This window comes from Labeo rohita, chromosome 3, assembly GCF_022985175.1.
Source record: "Labeo rohita strain BAU-BD-2019 chromosome 3, IGBB_LRoh.1.0, whole genome shotgun sequence".
In the NCBI taxonomy this organism is placed as follows: Eukaryota; Metazoa; Chordata; class Actinopteri; order Cypriniformes; family Cyprinidae; genus Labeo; species Labeo rohita.
This window is the reverse complement of record NC_066871.1, coordinates 28,778,599-28,798,107: the sequence shown is the minus strand read 5'-3', so window position 1 is coordinate 28,798,107 and position 19,509 is coordinate 28,778,599. Positions and strand designations below refer to the sequence as shown.

The 19,509-nt window shown below is 36.5% G+C and overlaps 1 protein-coding gene across 1 annotated transcript; it reads right to left on the bottom strand.

Moving 5' to 3' along the window:
- Positions 1-14,356: 14,356 nt before the first annotated feature.
- Positions 14,357-16,366, bottom strand: hoxb1a (homeobox B1a). The gene is made up of 2 exons (XM_051106036.1): positions 15,733-16,366; positions 14,357-14,994 (listed from the first exon to the last, which is right to left on the bottom strand). The coding sequence occupies exons 1-2, from the start codon at positions 16,364-16,366 to the stop codon at positions 14,678-14,680; spliced, it is 951 nt and encodes a 316-aa protein (XP_050961993.1). The 3' UTR covers positions 14,357-14,677.
- Between the last annotated feature and the right edge of the window lie 3,143 nt (positions 16,367-19,509).

Sequence of the window (19,509 nt, the reverse complement as noted above, 5' to 3'; positions counted from 1 at the left end):
ACAATATGCAAATGTGATTTTTATATCATTTTGCCTTTATTTTGCTAATTAAATGTCCTGATGAAAAAGAAAAATCATCGTGAGGGACAGGCCAAAAACCTTACACTTATCAGCATAAATGCTATTTAAAATGCTATTTAAAATGATATTTAATTGCTTTTTTTATGTAATATTGGTGAAAGCATACATGGTAATGTTTTTAAATTACACGTTTATTTGTTATATTTAATCTATATTTGATAATTTCTTAAGTAGGCAAAAGGCACCACTTCCTATACATTTACTATATATATATTTAAGTCCCCCTAAAATTTTTAAATAAAGAATGTAATAATCAAGTGTCACACGTGCCTATTCATTGGTTCTATGACATCATATTACATGTAGTTTTTTAGTAAGTGTTTTATTTAGATTGCTGTTATTTCAAAATGATGTATTGTAATTTTACATTCTAATTATTTAATTAATTATTAGCTTTTCATTAAACTCACGAACCCCAGTTTGGGAAATTATGACATGATGTTAAATGCACCTCATGTTGTTAATAACAACAAATGGAATACATTTTCTTACTCTGTATTTTTATATCAGTACACTCTTAAAAATAAAGGATTTTTTATTGGCACAATGGTTCTATGAAGAACCTTGAACATCCATGGAACCTTTCAAATGCAGAAAAGGTTCTTTATAATTAAAAAAGATTCTTTAGATTTTTAAAATCTTCTTCAAAATGGTTCTTTTAGGAACTAGGAACTGAAAGGTTCTTTGGGGGACCAAAAATAGCTCTTATATTGCATCACTACGAAAACACCCTTTTGGAACCTTTATTTTTAGTGTATGGTAAAAAAAAAAAAAAAAAATCCCTGTTTAAATCAATGTGATAAATGAGTTTGGTCAAAAGTAAGCTAAAAGTAGCCTTGATTATATTACCTAAAATGTGTAATGTAATGGATTACGTTACAAACCACAATTTTTGTCATGTAATTTGGAATCAGTAACAGACTTCAACTTGTAAGTAATCTGCCCAGCATTTATAGTGAGGTATGGAGGTACTGATATCAGGATGGGTGGGATAAAGGAAGCTTAAAGGAAGGGAGAATTTGAAGAAGAAAGTTGAAAGGAAATAAGTTTCTATTTTTTTTTCTCTCACCATTACTTGATCCTCTCACAAAAGGTCTTTTCCTAAAATGCACGAATCATTTTGTACAGCAAATTGCCAAACAAAAATGAAATTGCTGTTGACGAGTTAGAAAGGTCTGTTTTGCATAATGAATCAACTCTTTTGTTGTAGCAAGAGCCTCTCCTTCCATCTTCCTCTCCTTTCCTGTCAGCTTCCTCTCCGTAACTCTCTCTCTCTCTCTCTTCTGGAATATCTGACTCTGATTCCAGCTGGAGATGAGTGTTAGACCGCTTCACCTCCTGTTGGCAGACAGGCCAGTCTCTCACCAAGCAACATCTGGAAACCAGCCATTGCGCAGACACTTCCACTCGCACGCATAAATTCACATACAATCAGGAGTATCCGTGTACGACGCCCTGTACATACATTTGTAAATTACATTTATGAGGCACCCTTTAATCAAAGTCTTCTGTGGCAAGTGTGGTTAGGTTGTTGTAATTAGTCCATCTGTCTTCGGCTGGGAACGCAGCCGAAGTACTTCACTCGGACAAGGGCAAACCCAGGTGCTGCCCACTCGTATGAAAGCGTGTTTGTAATTGTGCATGTGTGGATACATTTGCTGATTTATTTGTTTAGTTGTCTTTGAACTGGCTTGCAAAGTGGTGGGTGTTTACGTGAGCGTGTTTGATTTGCGTGTTTTTTGATCGGCCCGCCGGGCAAATTATTTGGATCACAGATCATTTTGATTAACCCAGCGACTGCCGCATAGACCTCAGCCTCCGTGAGGCTGATGAATCTCTCTTTTTCTTGAGGAAAACCAGCAGCCAGTCATTAACAATAGCTTTGTATTTCTTATGTCAGAGAATACTCAACACAAGATCTGTCTACTATACTGTACTGTACTCTGTTGTCTCACTATTTATCTCTTAGCTGTACGTAAGAGACATTTACTTTATAAAAGTGAGGTTTTTGGTATATTTGCAACCATCCGACTTTTGCCAATATACGTTTCAGGCAATATCATGAAGAGATTTCCTAATGTGCTGTTTCATTCATAGTGACATAAGTTGTGTCTTTAAATCTTTTCTATCACGATTGAGTGGTTAACTGTTTACTGTATTGCTTTGTATGCATACACTACCAATCAAACATTTTTGAACAGTAAGATTTTTAATGTTTTTTGAAGAAGTCACTTCTACTCACCAAGCCTGTATTTATTTGATCCAAAATACAGCAAAAGCAGTAAAATCCTGAAATATTTTTACTGTTTAAAATAACTGTTTTCTATTTGAATATATTTTAAAATGTAATTTATTCCTGTGATTTCAAAAATGAATTTTGAGCATCATTACTTCAGCTTTCAGTGTCACATGATCCTTCAGAATTCATTCTAATATGTTGATTTGCTGTTCAAGAAACATTTTTTATTATTAGCAATATTAAAAACATTTTTCCAGGATTCTCTTATTAGCAAGAATGCTTTAAATGGATCAAAATGACATTTATAATGTTACAAAATATTTCTATTTCAGATCAGTTCTGTTCTTCTGAATGTTCTAATTATCAAAGAATAGAAAGTCTTCAACATAACAATTAGAGTGATTTCTGAAAGTTCATGTGACTGGAGTAATGATGCTAAAAATTCAGCTTTGAAATCACAGGAATGAATTACATTTTAAATATATTAAAATAGAAAACAGTTATTTTGTATAGCAAAAATATTTCAAACTGTTACTGTTTTTGCTGTAGTTTGGATCAAATAAACGCAGGCTTGGTTGAGCAGAAGAGACTTCTTTTGAAAAAAAAAAAAACATTAAAAATCTTGCTGTTCAAAAACTTTTGACTGGTAGTGTATATTACTGGATCACTGAAAATTAATTAGCTCAAAATAGTCTGTTAGGAAGGTAATGCGTCATATGATGGCAATTTAATATTTGGTTGTTCAAAACATTGAAATTAATTATTGTATTTGACAATGAATGAATTTGCATTTAACACTACTTAATGCATTCTTTATAATCCTTATAATAAAAAAATCATTTGTTCATTTGTTTGTTCACAATACATTAATATATACATTATAATGTATAATTTATACTTGAAATTAATATGAATTAAATTATAATTAAATAATCATAATTATAATTAAAATGTTAGCAATTAAAATAACCTAGATTAAAAAATGCTTTATTGTTTATTGGTGTAACTAATGTCTTTTAGTAAAGTCTTACTAAAACATTTCCTTAGCATTATGTAATAAATGTAACAATATTACAAAACGGTGAAATTTGATGTATCAAAATACAGTCGAAACCCTGATAACAGTTTAATTTAGATGAATAAATGTTTCAGTAAATTAAATTAAAATTGGAATGATTCATATCCTAATTCAGAAATATGCTTTCTCCAAATACGAATTTATTCAGGTTAATCAAAATGTTTTTTATGTTGTGGTTAAGCTGTAATGTGGCTAACTGTCTGAGTATTGCAGTTAATGTAATATGATTACAGTTTTAACAATGTAATATCTTGTATTGTTAATGTTAAATTAATCAAGACTTTTCATAAAATATCATCTTTTCTATTCTACAGACAACAGAAATGCATACAGGTTTGGAATTAAATGAAGGTGTGTAAATGATGACAGTTTTCATTTAGATTTAAACGTTCCCTTTAAATATTGCAGTAACATGCTAAAACTGAGTTCTGTATTAAGATGAACATTTGCTATGAAATTTCAGAATCATAATGCATAGTTGTGGTTTCAAAGCAAATATGAGTAAATGTGTGGGGGTGTGTATACAGTATGAATACAGCGGCATTGCATGTATCTGGAGTGTGTGTGTGTGTGTGTGTGTGTGTGGCTTTGAGCCAGTGTAGTCTGTGGTTTCCGCGTTCTCTCCTGTTGATTAATTGTGGCATGTGTGTCCCCAAGGCAGTGCTGCACCATGGGGCTCACCTGAGTGAACTGTGTGGGCTGGACACTGCTGAGGCAGGGGATGGTGAAGGCCTCAGGACGGAGCTCTGTGTCAGGGTTCATTAGGGAAGCTGGTAGAGGGCCAAAAAGAAGAAAAGAAACGGAGCCACAGTTTTCAGATAAGGGCCATACCACAATATGGTTTAGCACTATGGCATAGCCAAATTTCTGAGTAAGGCGTGAAGCTTATTCTGGCCAAGAACCACCCACTTAGGGTAGAGACCATTTTATTCATGTTTGTTCGTATAAGTTCATATAATGTTTGTGTGCATAAATTAACATTAAAAATAAACAAATAAAAACAGTAAACAATATTAATTCATAATACTTGCAGCATTAATGTTGCTGAATTACCTTATTGCAAGTAATGTGTTATCACTAAATATATCATATACTAATGTGGGGAAAAAAAAAAAAAAAAACTCCTTCAATCTCAAAAGTCAGTCTGCACTCATGTGTAACTCCAATTAACCCAATAATCTTCATATCACCCGGGTAACTCCTAATGACTAATTTTCTATACGGACGAATAAAAAATCTGTGTGCCCACAGGAAGTTGAAGGCCAGCCAATCAGATTAGAGCTTGGCTGATACTAAGTCTAATGTGTTAGTATCTTTAAATGCTTTGCATATATTTGATTGAAAATCTTCTTTCTACTTCTATATTTGTATGTCTAGCCATGAGTATTATAATGTCTGCGCATTATAGCTGGATAATGTCAGTGCAGTGAGGAAGGGAGGATGGTGTGTGTGTGTGTGTGAGGGTTCAGTCAGAGGTTAGCTGTCACTGAGATCCAGGCAGTGTGCTGTGGGAGACAAAAGTAAATCTGAGCTCTCAACTGGAACCTCCCTCAGACCATATGAGCCGATCCCAGAGTGACATTAACCTGGTTTCACTCTGCTGCAGTGAACCCCAGACACAGCAGGCCCACTGCCAAGAACATCACAGCATGTGAAATCTAAGGCGGCACATACATATGTACAAATGTTTTAAGGCATGTAGAAAATAGTACGATTTTTAATCCATCTTTCTTGCTTCCTTTCTTCCTGTAAATTTTTAATGCCCTGATTTTCCCCAAACTAAATTGGATTTCACTTGATTAGCTCATGAAGAGAGAGAACGGGTGTGGGTAACCCCTCCCTTTCCTGTCATCCAGGCAAAAGCCTTTCTGGAAAGCTGCAGTTCTGCACACTTCCTGTAGGGAGATTATAGGCACACTTAGGATAGAGAAAATTGTCTGATGAACAGCATCAAGGCAAAAAAACAAAAAAAGAGGCATATTGCTTTTTACTGCTAATTAGCAGTGTGATGCAAAACACAGATATTCCATAAATAAGTTGATTAATAATCACAATAAGCAATTCTTAGCACACTGATATACAATAGTCAACATTTGAAGTGAATCAAAAACCTTTCATTAAAGTTGTCCTAAAACCAAAACAATACCCGTTCTTGTCTTAGGACAACTTTGATTCACTTTTTTTTTTGATCCACTTCAAATGTTGACTACTATAGACTTGTGTGCTCAATTTTGTGTGTCATTTTTTTAACTGCTATAAACACGGCTTTTAATAGCTTCGAAATGTATTTATTTAGTTAGTTATTTAGTTATAGAAATTGTGAATTTTTAAAACATTTAGCTCTAATTTTGAGTCTTTTCAAATATTAATTTATTTGTTTGTTCATTTATGTATGCATGTATATATATGTATATGGAAGCCTGTTTCCGCCACTGAATTAAAAAAAAAAAAAGGTAATTGTGACTTTTTATCTCACAATTCTGACTTTTTTCTCAGAATTGTGAGATACAAATGTGCAGTTGTGAGTTATAAAGTCAGAATTGACTTCTCGCATTTGCAAGAAAAGTCTGAAACGCAGGTTTATATCATGAAATTCTGACTTTTTTTCTCACAATTCTGACTTTTTTTTCTCAGAATTACAAGTTTTGCAAAAATTGTGAGAAAAAAAAAGTCAGAATTTCATGATATAAACCTGCGTTTCTGACTTTTCTTGCAAATGCGAGAAGTCAATTCTGACTTTGTAACTCGCAATTATACCACGCAATTCTGTGAAAAAAAAGTTAAAATTGCGAGAAAAAAAGTCGACAATTGCGACAAATGCGCAGTTGCTAGGAAAAAAGGTAGAACTGCGTGATATAAACTCACGATTCTGACTTTTTTCTTGCAAATGCGAGTTTGTCACGCAATTCTGACTTTTTTTCTCTGAATTGCATGATATAAACTTGCAATAGAGAGTTATAAAGTCAGAATTGCGAGATATAAACTCACATTCCTGACTTTTTTCTCAGAATTATGAGTTTATATTTCACAATTCTGAAATATCAGAATTCAGTCAGAATAGTCAGAATTGTGAGGAAAAACAGCAGAATTGCGAGAAAAAAGTAAATTGCAAAAATTGTAAGAAAAAAAGGCAGAACTGCGTGAAATAAATTCACGATTCTGACTTTTTTCTTGCAAATGCATGATTATATCCAGCAATTTTGACTTTTTTCTCAATTTGCAATTGCAATTTTACTTAATTCTGAGAAAAAAAATCTGAATTGCAAGTTTATATCATGCAGTTCTGAGAAAAAATTCTGAATTGTGAGATAAACAGTCAGAATTATGAAATACAAACTTGCATTTGTGAGAAATCTCGCAATTCTGACCTTATAATGCACAATTACGTTTTTATTTATATATATCATGCAATTCTGAGGGGAAAAAAAGGTCAGAATTGTGAAATATAAAGTCGCAATAACCTTTTTTTTCTTCAGTTGTAATTTTATCTCATAGATGGTAGCCTCACTACTTTACAGTTCTTTTAGAGTATCTGAGTATTTGCAGTTTGTCAATATAGAGCAAGGGACTGCAAGTGAGAGAAAACCAATCAATGTATACAAGTAGCCCATGAAAAAAGTAAGAAAGGAAAAAGAAGAGAGAGGTTGTATCAAATGAAATCCAAGTAATTGTTTTATAGTATGCCATTTGAGACTTAAGTAAAACAAACATCATTTTAATTAAGAGAAGCTACAGCTGTTACCTGGATCAAGTCTTTCACACTTCCAGCACCTCTTTTGGGAATGCTCACATTGAGTCATACACACATATATAACAACTTTTGTCATCAGCGTAACGCATATTGGCCTGTTTCAGTGGGGGGTAGGGATGAAACAAGGATGGAGGGAGGGAGAAAAACACTTTTGACCTTAGGTGTCACATGCAGTGTCTTTTTGAGCTGACAGTGAGGTGCCAATGTAACCTTGAGTCTCTGGTTACTTTCAACAGCAAGCTGGTTTTGGATTGGTTGTGCTAAAAAAAATGGCTCATTTGGATAGTTGTGAGTACAGGCGCTTCAGCACTAGCCCTGCTTGCAATGACGTGTGTATATGTGGTTGAAGGTCAAAGGCTGTTGGTGTGCCCTCGCTATGAACTGTTGTGATGGACGTGTAATGATGTCTACACAATTTTGAGGAGAGCACATGAGTGTACGTGTGGACCGAAGACAGTTCTTGTTTGAGATTGGGTTTCCATCCTGTCTTCAGGTCATCGCTATCTCGTATACAAAAATACACTCCTACATACTGAATGTCAGAGCAGCTGAAAATAAGAAGTCTCCCTCACACACACACACAGTCTTTGCTCATCAGTCTCTGCTTCGGTTTAAATATGTCTGCCCTGTCCACACCATCCTATGCGGACCTCTGATCTCTGAACACACACACACCTGTGCAGACACACACAAAAATAATCTGCAGTCTCCACCGCCTCTTGAACCCCCACTCTGGTTTCTGACAGCTCTGAGGAGTCGCACATGTCTCAAATGAAAGGAAGGCCTCGCTGGGTCTTGATCACTCAAGAATCCTGGCATGCACACAAACGCTAACATATAGTTTGAGATGAGAATACGTTTGACTCTGAATGGCACTGGTGGAATGGAGGCTCTCTTTTAGAAATGTCTTTCTGGCTTGTTATATGAGACAAAGCATTTGTCCGTCTTCACGTTGTAGCTGTAGCTGAGCATCAGGTCCTGACTCATTCAGCATTTGGTTACCAATTAAAACACACACTGACACATACAGACACGTACGCCTGATCTCAGGTTGTGTTCTGCCTGTTAAAGAGGAGTTACAGGCAGAGCGAATGAGAATCGTGTGTGTTATTTTTGGAGAACAGAATCGGATGATAAATAAGAGATGGATGTGGGGTCGTCATGGATGCGTACAAACACATGTAAGCAACTGCTCTCAACTATTACTGCTTCCCAAACACCTGTGCATTAATAAATAGGCAAATATCCACTTATTGTACTACAAAGTTTCAAATTGCTTGTGAAAAATAACTTATCAGCTGTCAATTACTGAAAATACTAAATACTAAAGGGAAAAAAGAGGTTGTATTTCTTTACATACATATGCTATATCCACCTTTTTCTTCAACGCGGAAGTAAGCTTATGGGTGAGACTTCCGATTCATTAGCCGCCACAGGGAAATAACAAGAAAAATAACAACATGCAGTAAACAGTAAAAACTGTTTGCGCTACAAACCAATGTGTTCAGAATTAAAATAATACATTAAAATATTATGGTAAAACACGCCAATTTCAATTTGCAATATCAGGCAACAAAACAAGCTGTTTTGTACAGCTAAAAATAGCTGGACGCAGATGAGACTGGAAGCCACACCCATAACATTTACAAATGGCCGCGCCCTCTCTTACGGGAAAAATATGTTGTTGAAGTCGATAACTTAACTCAAAGCCACAATTCTTGTACAGATATGTTTCTATACAGAGAAGGAGTGTATGTGTGTGTGAAAGAGAGGGAGATACTCTCGGTTTCTAATCTCCATTTGAGATATAAATACCTTCTGACAACATGCTGTGTTTGTATGAGGTAAACAGGGCTATTGTGCAGATCTCATTCAACACTTTGCGTGTGTAAAAAGAGACGGGATGTACTGGTTACTCTTTTAATCTAACTAAAATCGGATACCACAAGCGAAAGAGTGACAGAATAGAAAAATGGGACAGATGAATCATGCAAAATACCATCAATAAATGACGCGCATTCCTAAAACGGCCTCAGATAGGTTTATTAACAAACATATGATGCTTTAGATGTTAGGCAATTACATTAAATCCCGAATGAGCTAAACATGCATAAATCTGTTTTTAAGGCAATTTATTGTTGGTTTGCGCGCACTTGACACTGGAATCTAAACAAATACTTAGTTGCGTCACAACAGCATTATATATGATACTAATTTATAGTTTTTCACATATTATTGTAAATACGGTTAAATCGGTTGTATTATAAAATATGCAATTTTATAAAATAAGCTTCTCTAAGTTGGTAAATGCTTTAAGCGTTGTGTAACCTGTGATATATTAGAAGATTCCCCTGCTTCTGTTTGGTGGCCTGCTGGCCTTTTCTCTGGCCTTCCTCAAGCGTGAGACAGGAATTTTTCTTTCAGATAACCTTTTGCTCTGAATTCAACCAAGAATGTGAGAATAAACAGAATAGATGTTCTCCCTTCTATTCTTGCCAGTTTTTAAATGGACAGAACTCATTATCTTCTATGTTTAAAAACTATAGTTTTATTTTTTCGTTTAAGTAAAAACCTGATTCGACATGTATTATTATTATTATTATTATTATTATTATTATTATTATTATTATTATTATATTCTAAAAAAAAGAAATAAGCAGGTGATTTTTTTTTTTAACATTTAGTTTTAATGCAAGCAAACTGACGAAATTTTAAGTAAATATTTAAATACATTTTAAATATTTCTCCGTATGTAATAATTCCACGTGACTGATTATTTTCTTAGTAATGGGTTTGTAAATCCAGATATGCAAAACTTGCGCAATTTTCGTCAGATTCCAATAGTTCTCTTCTCGTTTCAGGATGTTCTCCTTTGCGTCTGGTCAGCGCAGGGTCATGGTAAGTTCACCGGCATTTTTTAACACATTCAGTTGCATGAACCCTGACGGCCTGCTGAGTGGGTTGCGCTCCTTTCCACTTTTGATGGATTGTGAAGAAAAGCTTTTTTTTTTTTTTTTTAAGTTTGTCTTACGCCGTTTTTAACTACAGGGCAAACGATCGTGAAATTTAGTGCAGAGTTCAGTGATGGGATGTGATATTGTTAATCAGCGATGGCTAACTTCAATAGCCATTACATCCAATATCGACAACAATATTATTAATTCAATAATAATAATAATAATAATAATAATTAATTTATGTAATTGTTAAAACAGATTACTTTTTAATTTATAAATATTGTTTTTTTTTTATAACTATAACACTAAAGTGTAAGCTTTAAAATAATTTGTTAAATAAACGTTTCCTTCCAGCTATTTAGAAGAGTTATGTAAATAAATCACTATAAAAAACAACCGAAATGCAACTGAAGAAAACAGCTGTGAATGCAAAAGTCAGTAGGAATAATAAGTTACAGTATCTAGTATTCACAATTTAAAAAACGATCACACAAAATTGAAAAAATAAATAAATAAATAAATAATAATAATAATGATCTGTACCGGTTCCCTTCATAATTGGTTTAATGTGAGAGATACAGAGCACCTTAGCTCACATTGTCAGGTCAAAACAAAAATAGGTCAGGTACTGTAATTCATCTTCAGTTTACTCTAAATGGGCTCTGTTTTTAAATGAAAAATCCTGACATTTCAAAAGTTTATCGTAGTGTATTTGCATAGGTATGTCTTGATAATGTAGCCTGTTGATTTTTCGTTAATTTACCTGCCATATTAAACACTTTTATTCAGTGTAATAATTTTATAACCATGATTAAATGTTAATGTCAATAATTTCTGAAGCCATTCAGGAACTCAATTTTAACATTTTCAGATTTTTGAAACATTTTAAAGTTGACGTCTATATTCTAATTTCCGAACATTATGAAATACCTATTACTTGCTTCTAAATCGAAAGTCCTTCTGGGGCTTTTTAATTACAAAGGGGAAAAAAGGTGGAAAGATGGGTGAATCAAAGGTGCTGACCGGGGAGAGTGGAAGATACGGGTGAACAGCTAAAAAAAATTCAAGAGAGACAAAGTGAAGCCCCAGAACAGTGCTCGCGGCGCAAGCTGAAGGGAGAGACCTGCATGTGACCCCGGCGAGATGGAAGCCCGTCCGCAGCTCCTGACAGGCTGACCTGCCTATTTCGAGTATTAATTTGGCCTGAACTCTGCGTGAACCGAGGCCAGGGGAGAAGCAGTCAGGGGATGTTTGAGGCAGGACCTAGGGCAAACCTGTCCGCCTGAGCAAATATTGGGGTAGTCCGTCAGAGGGTCGTGGATGAAATGGAACTGTCAAGCCCGCGTAAACTTTGGGGAAGAGGTGAGGCCACAAGAGAGTGAACAACGGGGGAAAAAAGTTAGGCAAACTCGTTTCCTCAAATGCTAGGAAAACGACCCCCCAAACCTTTGCGACCCCCCTCCACTAGTTCTCTTCACCACTTGTCAGCACCCTCCAGCTCAGAGTTCATTCCCCCCAATTCTTTCACCGGAGTTTGCCCTTTCTCGCTCACCTGCTTTGCTCCGCATGTGTTTTTGAGGTGGCACAAAAGAAAACTGAGAGTTCCTAAAATCTGATGTCTAATTTGAACGAAAGTCTGTCAGTAGCGCACAGATAGAAAGCAGATGTGTGCGAGCGTGTGATGCTTATGTGTGATGCTCGTTACTCAATGAGATTTTCTTTTAAGGTGACCTTTTTACACTCAGAAGGGGAAAAACCCCAAAGTATGTTCAGTCTTTGTGATACAGTACTGTAATGTGAAGTAATTAGTAATACGCCCACAAAAACTATTATATATATATATATATATATATGAAGAGTTCAGATGCAAAACCAGCTAAATCCATCTGACATCTCTCTCTAAAAAATAATTTCTTTGTATCTATACATTGTGTAGGTTTCTATGTAAGTACTGGTACTTCTGGTTGGGCTGAGGATGGAATTTAGCGAGTTTGAAGTAAAAGTATTTGATGGACGTATAGTATGTGTCAGGAGCATTCATTCAGTATCATTATCTCATTTTTGACCGAGATGGCTTTTAGCTGGTTTTGCATCTGAACTCTTCATATATATAACTATTAATTTTGCCACATTAAACTACTAATTTGCTGCTTATTAGTCGTTAGTTATGAATTGGGTAGGATTAGGGATGTAAAATTTGGTCATGCAGAATTGCTTTATAAGTACTAATAAATAGCCAATTTGTTATAAATAGGCATACTAATAAGCAACTAGGTAGATAATAGTGAGAATTGTTCTCTATACTAAAGTGTTACCATATACCTTACACCTTATTGGCGGAAAATAAATTATACATATGTATAGTTTTTGCCATGGGACATTACAGAAAAGTCAGAGACTCGTCCAGTTTTTTGTCAAAGAGTTCAGGTAAAGTTAACAGTGACCTCCATGTAAACCCCCTACTGTAAGCATTACTTTACGTTTCAATGCAGACCACGGATGTTGACCGCGGGGGTAGCGGTTGGATCAAAGGCCCGTTCAGGGGGGTACAGGACAAACGCCCCGAACAGCGTGACTGAAATCTGCACCAGCAGATGGTCGAGAGAGAATCATAGAACAATTGCTGTATATCGTCTTTATTTCCAGTTGTATGTTGAGCCAAATCGTTTGTATTTGTTTACATTATTTGTGTGTATATTTTGAAGTTCTTAAATGCAACACATTTTTTTTTTCTTATGGAATTTTTCTTATGAAAAACTTTTAGGGATATTAAGAATCCTAGTGACACTTAAGTCATAATAGTCATATATTTAATCATAATTAAATATGCTTAAATGTTTTTGAACATTTCTTTAACGTGCCTGATAAGTTTTTGCCTTCGCTCGAAGGAACTGCTTGTTACAATATGTGTTGTCTTTCTTGCCACATAAACATTGGCCTGGTGAGAGAGATGCGTTTCAGTAACAGAACCACCCAGGGAGCTGGTGTGCGTGAATGCCACTGCAACCCAGCATTGTTTTCCTCTGAACCTAATGTTAACACTGCTGCAAAGACCGAACATCATCAAACTGTCACGGCACAATTTTAATTCTGCGGATTTTTTGGATGACTAACATATCTTTGTCAATTACAATAATATATAGCAACCGTCAGAATTTGAGAGCTAATGTAAAGTCGATATTTTGTCACTTTTAAGAGTGCTTTATTTGTTGTTGAACACTCGAGAATGATAATTCAATGCATGTAGCGGACAAGATTTATGGTTTCGAAAGTGTTTAATGTGTTTAGCGAGTAAATAAGAAGCCCATTCATAACAACACTCAATAACTCAAATGCACCGCCCACAATCCTGTTCCGTTTCTTGAAAGCTTGTCTTTCTTTTAATTTGCTCAGGCTCAGTGCTATTTGTGCCACCCCTGAACCACTCAGCGAGAGAGTTTGTTTGGATGTTTAGATATCCCAGAAGCACACCGAGGTAAAAAGGTCATCTTTAACCACCCTGATTGCTCAACAACATTCCGTTCCGTGCTCCGAGCATCCTGTAACAGTACTGACTGGTGGTCGCTTTCTCACTCTCCAAATGAAGAGTTGTTAAACCTTTGTCATCATTTATTCCATATTAACGTTTTCCCCCTTTAATTTTATTTATTTATTTTTATATTTATGCATTATATTTATTCTTGTATTATATATTCACGCATACATCTGGTGGCAGAGACTTGTTCAGTAAAATATTGTTTTTATTTGAGGTAGATAAAGAACTGACAGAAGCATTTGATTGAGACATTTAGATTACGGAATCATACAGACAACAACTAATAAAACTTAGCTCGTCTGCGCTTTAAGAAAATACTAGGCTAAGAGATCAAATTCTTTAAATGTTTTAATTAAGAAAAGTACATTTTAAAAACCCTGTATTGCCTTTTTTCTACAAACTGAATAGAACCAAATTTATGTAGTTAATTCTACCTGACTTGGAACACAGTATTAATTATTTTCTCGCTGTAAATCGACAAATAATAGAATATCACAGTGCACGCTGTGAAGTAATCGTTCACATATTCCATTAAATTGTGCTGGTGCTCAGTAAAGGCCTACCCTGTAAACGCATAGTGCAAGAAGTCCGAAAACCCCTATAGCTACAATCCTCAAGACTCAAATATATGAAATGTGTACACCAAATTAAAAATACATTTTCAGAAACGCAACAAAAAAACACCAACACATTTTAACAACACAATAAACTCCCTGTAAAGTCAGTTAGGTTCGTTTAGACACTTGTAAACATTGTGAAAGTGCATTATATTTATCATAATAGTAGAAATACCCTGTATAACACACACAAACGTTTCCAAGGAGTATTGGAAATTTAGTTTGAGCCGATGGTGTAACTATGTTCATTTTTGTGCTAAAAGGCTCTTTGCTCTTCAGTCTTTCCTAAAACGAATTGTCCATCATAAAAAAAAAAAGACGAGAAGGACTTTCGGGCACATTGTGGAATGCTTAAATTAATAGACTTTACGATATATTTCGAATCTGTTGTTTAATGTACCCGAAATTATTGTCCACGGTTAGGAATCCGGACTTGGAGAAGCTCCTGGAGATGTTGAAGTTGAGTGATCAGAGTGTTCCTCGAGGTCTTTAGACAAGTTGGACGAAGCAGGCGCGAGTCCCTCCTTCTCTCGCTTCTTCTGTTTCATTCGGCGGTTCTGAAACCATATCTTAACCTGTGTCTCGTTCAGCTCAAGCGTGGCAGCAATTTCAACTCGCCGCGCTCGGGTGAGATACTTGCTGAAGTGAAACTCTTTCTCGAGCTCCGTCAGTTGTTTCGTTGTAAAATTCGTCCGGATTGTGTTTTGCGGTCCCAGTCCGTAATCGGCCACTTTAGCTGCGAGGACAAAATGAAAGAATAGTTAGATGGCAGTTTGTCAGACAATTAAACACGTAAATAAACTGGCTCATTTTATAAACAAACCAACAAAAATCAAGTGTGCTCTTGTTCTTAACCTGTATTAGATGTGACAATTTAAATTGCTGTATCATACCAAGAAGTCAACAAGTTATATGGTATTGCAAACTTTTGTTAACCTTAACATTATTTCCCCTGCTTGTATATGTTATCAATTTTGAAAGAACTCATAAAGGGGTCTGTGGAATACATGCAATTCAATACTCCCCAAAGATGGCTTTATGACCACTCAATTTGTACAGTATGTCAAAATGGTGGCCCCTGTGCGTAAAAGTTGGTGCACTAAATCGTTATGAGGCAAACACTGCTGGGACAGGAGACGAAAGCTTAAGAACACAATGGAGGCCAACAAAAACGAATGTTGCGCGGCGAGAACCGGGGACATGCTAAGGATAACACTGCTGGTGCATTTCCTAGGGCGAACGAAAGCATGTCTGTTCGATGCATTAACGCAGAGGGAAACGGGTTGAAACTGAAGTGAACGGGCCTGCTTATAACTTATCTGTCTTTTTACTTTAGATCTGTCTGAAGTAAAAACGTTTCTAATTTGAGAATTGCCTAATGGTATATTTTGGTGACCTGCAATCTTTAAAGATAGATGTAAGGCATATCTGCTCTTGTTTTGAGAATACAGCACATAGAGGCAATTCACTCCACCTGTTTTAGGAGGGTTCCTTTTGACTTTCATCCAATCGAATGTCTTCCCAGGTGGCGACTGTTCCGTGTCCCTCTCTCTTCCTTGGGAGGCCGATAAGTCGGCGTAGGTGCCTTGTGAGTAGCCTCGCTGGTGGTCCTGGCCTTCGCATCCGTGATGCTGGTAAGGTGCGGCTGGAACGGCTCCCTGCGCCCCGCAGTATGCACCAGCCATGGAGCCATAGTGAGGACCGACGTTTGAGTTTGAAAACCCTGATGAGTGATAATACATCCCATCCTGCTCAGGGTTGATGAAATATTGTTGTTGAGCGTAGTCCGGGTTGGCGCAGGCCTGAGTTCCATAACTCGTAGTCCCCGTGCCACCGTAGGTAAGGCCAACGCCATTCTGATGAGTTTGATGCTGGTGATGCGCGTAGACACCGCTCTGGTGCTGATGTTGTGCTGCTGCTGCTGGCTGGTTGCTCCCCCCTACGTAAAGTCGTCCATCAGCGTTATAGCTGTCACTTGCGTGTCCGGAATGGAAGGGGCCCGAGAACGCCTGATCCAAGTGGTGGTATCCAGCCTTGGGCGAGTAGGCGTTCGTCCCACGGTTACAAATTGTGTACTCCAAAAAAGAGTTCATTCTGGAATTGTCCATGCGCAATTAATGGCGGAGGGTCAACCTGAGAGATCGGGAGAGCCTCCTGTCCTGCAAGCTCGCAACAGTATGTCATGCGGAAGGGGGGAAATGCTTACCTCTGGAGTATTTGCCCGTGCTTCCCTATAACACATCTTTACCTCAGCTGCTGGTCACGTGAGACGTCACGGCGCCAATGGTGAGGGGACCTCCAGAAGTTTGTCAGCGCACGGCGACCATCCATCACGCGTTTGACATTTGCATGACAAAGCCACTTCAATCAAACTAGCCCATCAATCTGATAACAGCTAGAATATGTCAAACCCTGCGTGAAAGGCTCTCCGAATGAGAGAAAGAGAAATAAAGAAAGAGCGTTTCAGACTTTTGCATTGAGATTTTGTTCTTCATCTCCTCTTTAGTTTCTAGTTTTAATCGCGTGAGCTTAGTGAATAATGCGTTATCTTCGTACTGTAATCGGCTGAGGTAGGCCTACGCGATTGTCCTCTTTAATAAGAGTAATGTTCAGTGTTGCCTATAAGACTGGCCGAACGCAGAGTTCATTATGTGTGTTTAGGAAGGAAATCTCTTTAACACTCGAATTGGAAGTGACGCCACGGTTCACAGATCGGCCCGGGTTGGCTTTGGACCCGTCTAATTGAATCACTGAACTGATCTGTTACCAAAACGAAATTAGGTCGACAGCAAGCCTTCTGTTGAGTCCAAACGAGCAGGAAAAGAACCGCAACGAGTTCCCTTTTCCCTCACAGCCTTTAGAAACTTGTGTTGCTGCATTTCTGTCTGGAATTGTTCTCTCTTCGTTGACTCCAACTGCCGGTCAAAACTAGAAACATAGTCTTTACAGTTTGTAACTTTTGTTTTAAAACAGTAGGTTATAAAAGCACGCTTTCTAAACATCTAAGCTTCACAAACTTTATGATTGTAAGTCAGACTAATGAGTTCATCTGCATCGCGGATTGCTTGACAGGCGTTGGTGGACAGCAAGAGAAGAGAGAAGCTAATAATTAATTAAGATGACAATGCAGAGCAAGTCTTCCTCTTCATATAAAGCCCACGCTCAATATAGGGGGGTTGAAGAAGTTCGAATATATTTGCTCATTAGTACATGGTGGTACAAGAAAGGGTAACAATATAACGCCCACAGTGATTTGTTATCTGTCGGTTCACGTGCCAAGTGATTGTCTAGTTAGATTCCAAGCTACTTTGAGCAGTTTTTAGTACTGTTGTAGCTCTGTCCTACACCCAAGAGTCCTCAAAGCATCTGGTCTTCTGGTTGTTTTAAACGAATCCATCAGCTGATTGGTTTAAATGTTTTATACAAGCGAGAACCAACGTCATTACTGCGTAAACATAGGCTTATATACAACCTTTTTTATTAAATTGGAACAGTTAATATTTCTATGATCACGGACGAATCATTAATGTTATGTAAGATTCAACGACGCTTGCTAGTGTTTTTGATTAAAGAAATTAAGAATTCGAAAACCCTAATATTTTCAAATCTGACGTTCGTTTTAACGGTTCTTCAAATGACCGCCAAAATAATTTGTTCAAATTATATTAGGGGTGTGTGAGGGATATTCAAGCAATAATGATGTGCAGATTTTGAAATGAATGTGATAGAGAAGAATGATAACGTAAAGTTTATTTCCTTTCAGAACATACAAGATAAAATATTTATAAAGGAGACTCCATTTATAGCTGGAAAAGAACACAGGAAAATAACAATTTAAAATACTTAAATTGTATAAAAATAATAGACTAATAATAATAATAGTAGTTTTATTAATATAATTGATACATTATTAATAAATAAATCGACATTTATTTATTTTATTGATGTTTAAGTAATTAATTATTACGTCTTAACTATTAGGCTTTAGCCAAGAACTATTTTTTGCAAGATTAAACGTTCTTCAGACCGAGAAAAAAAGCCGCTGCGCACCCTCGCGGTTCGCTGTATTCGTTCGCAAGTAAGTAAGAGAAAAAATAACTGTTTATGGCTTTAAACATGAAAGAATTCTTGCTTTTTAACTTCGTATTTGTTATTATTACATTAATTTAATGTATTGTAGATACATTAAATTAATTCATCTGGCCGATGTCTTACGGTCGTCTGACGGGATTGTTCGCAATATTTTAAAATGCAAGCAACAATTCAGGTTTGGATACTAAAAAACTTCCTACGAAAAAAAACCTGATATTAGCAAAAAACTTTGAGTTCGACTTCAGTTAGGTTTTATTTTTGAGCTGTAGCGTAGGTGTGGCCTAGCTGGGTCTAAATGGCGTCATTGCATGCCACGTGTTTCCTTTCTGAACACTCAAGGTTGTGAGACCAAAATAACCTGTATATTTTAACCAATGAAACTTAAGCTCAAGTATGTGATGTCACTCATTTATTTAACAGTTGTGAATAATGTATGGGATCAATTCTATGAAAATGTTAAATTTTATTGGTTATGGTATATAGAACCTTAAAACTGAAATTATGTTTATTATTCAATTTGTATACTTTGGCAGTTCCTTTCCTATTTTGCCAGGCAAAACCTAAAATGCAGATGCAAGTAATGGGGCTTCCATCATAACTACCTCATAACTACATTTTTTTGCATGTCCAAGTCATTAACTTGCATAATGAATGGCCCTTGAAGCCATTCAAATGTCGTTTTCTTTCTTCATTCCACACCACATGCTCAACATTGAGAGTTTGTAGACTAAGCTGCACATGTTAACCTTAACACCACAAATTAAATCCTGTTATTATGATTTTTCCCTTACAGTTCCTTGAACCCAGGCCTTTCTCAGTTCTGAAAGCTGGCTCATGCCCTTCACCCACCTCCCTTCCTCTATGTCCTCGCTTGAGTGGCTGATGTGCGGTAAGAGTATTGATACACACCGGCTTTGCAGAATAATTTATGCCTGTAGGCGGAGATAGAGGTATTTCCATTGTACATGTAAAGTGGGATATTAAGAAAATCGCTATACAAATTGAATGATTTTCCTCCTGCATCCATCCTTTGTGAAGTGACACCTACCCAAAGTCAGTCATGTCCTTATTTTCATATGTTGCACAGAGGTTAAATGAGCCATCTGTGTAAATTATCCAAGTCATTTTTATAATAAACAAATATAGGACATGTAGATTG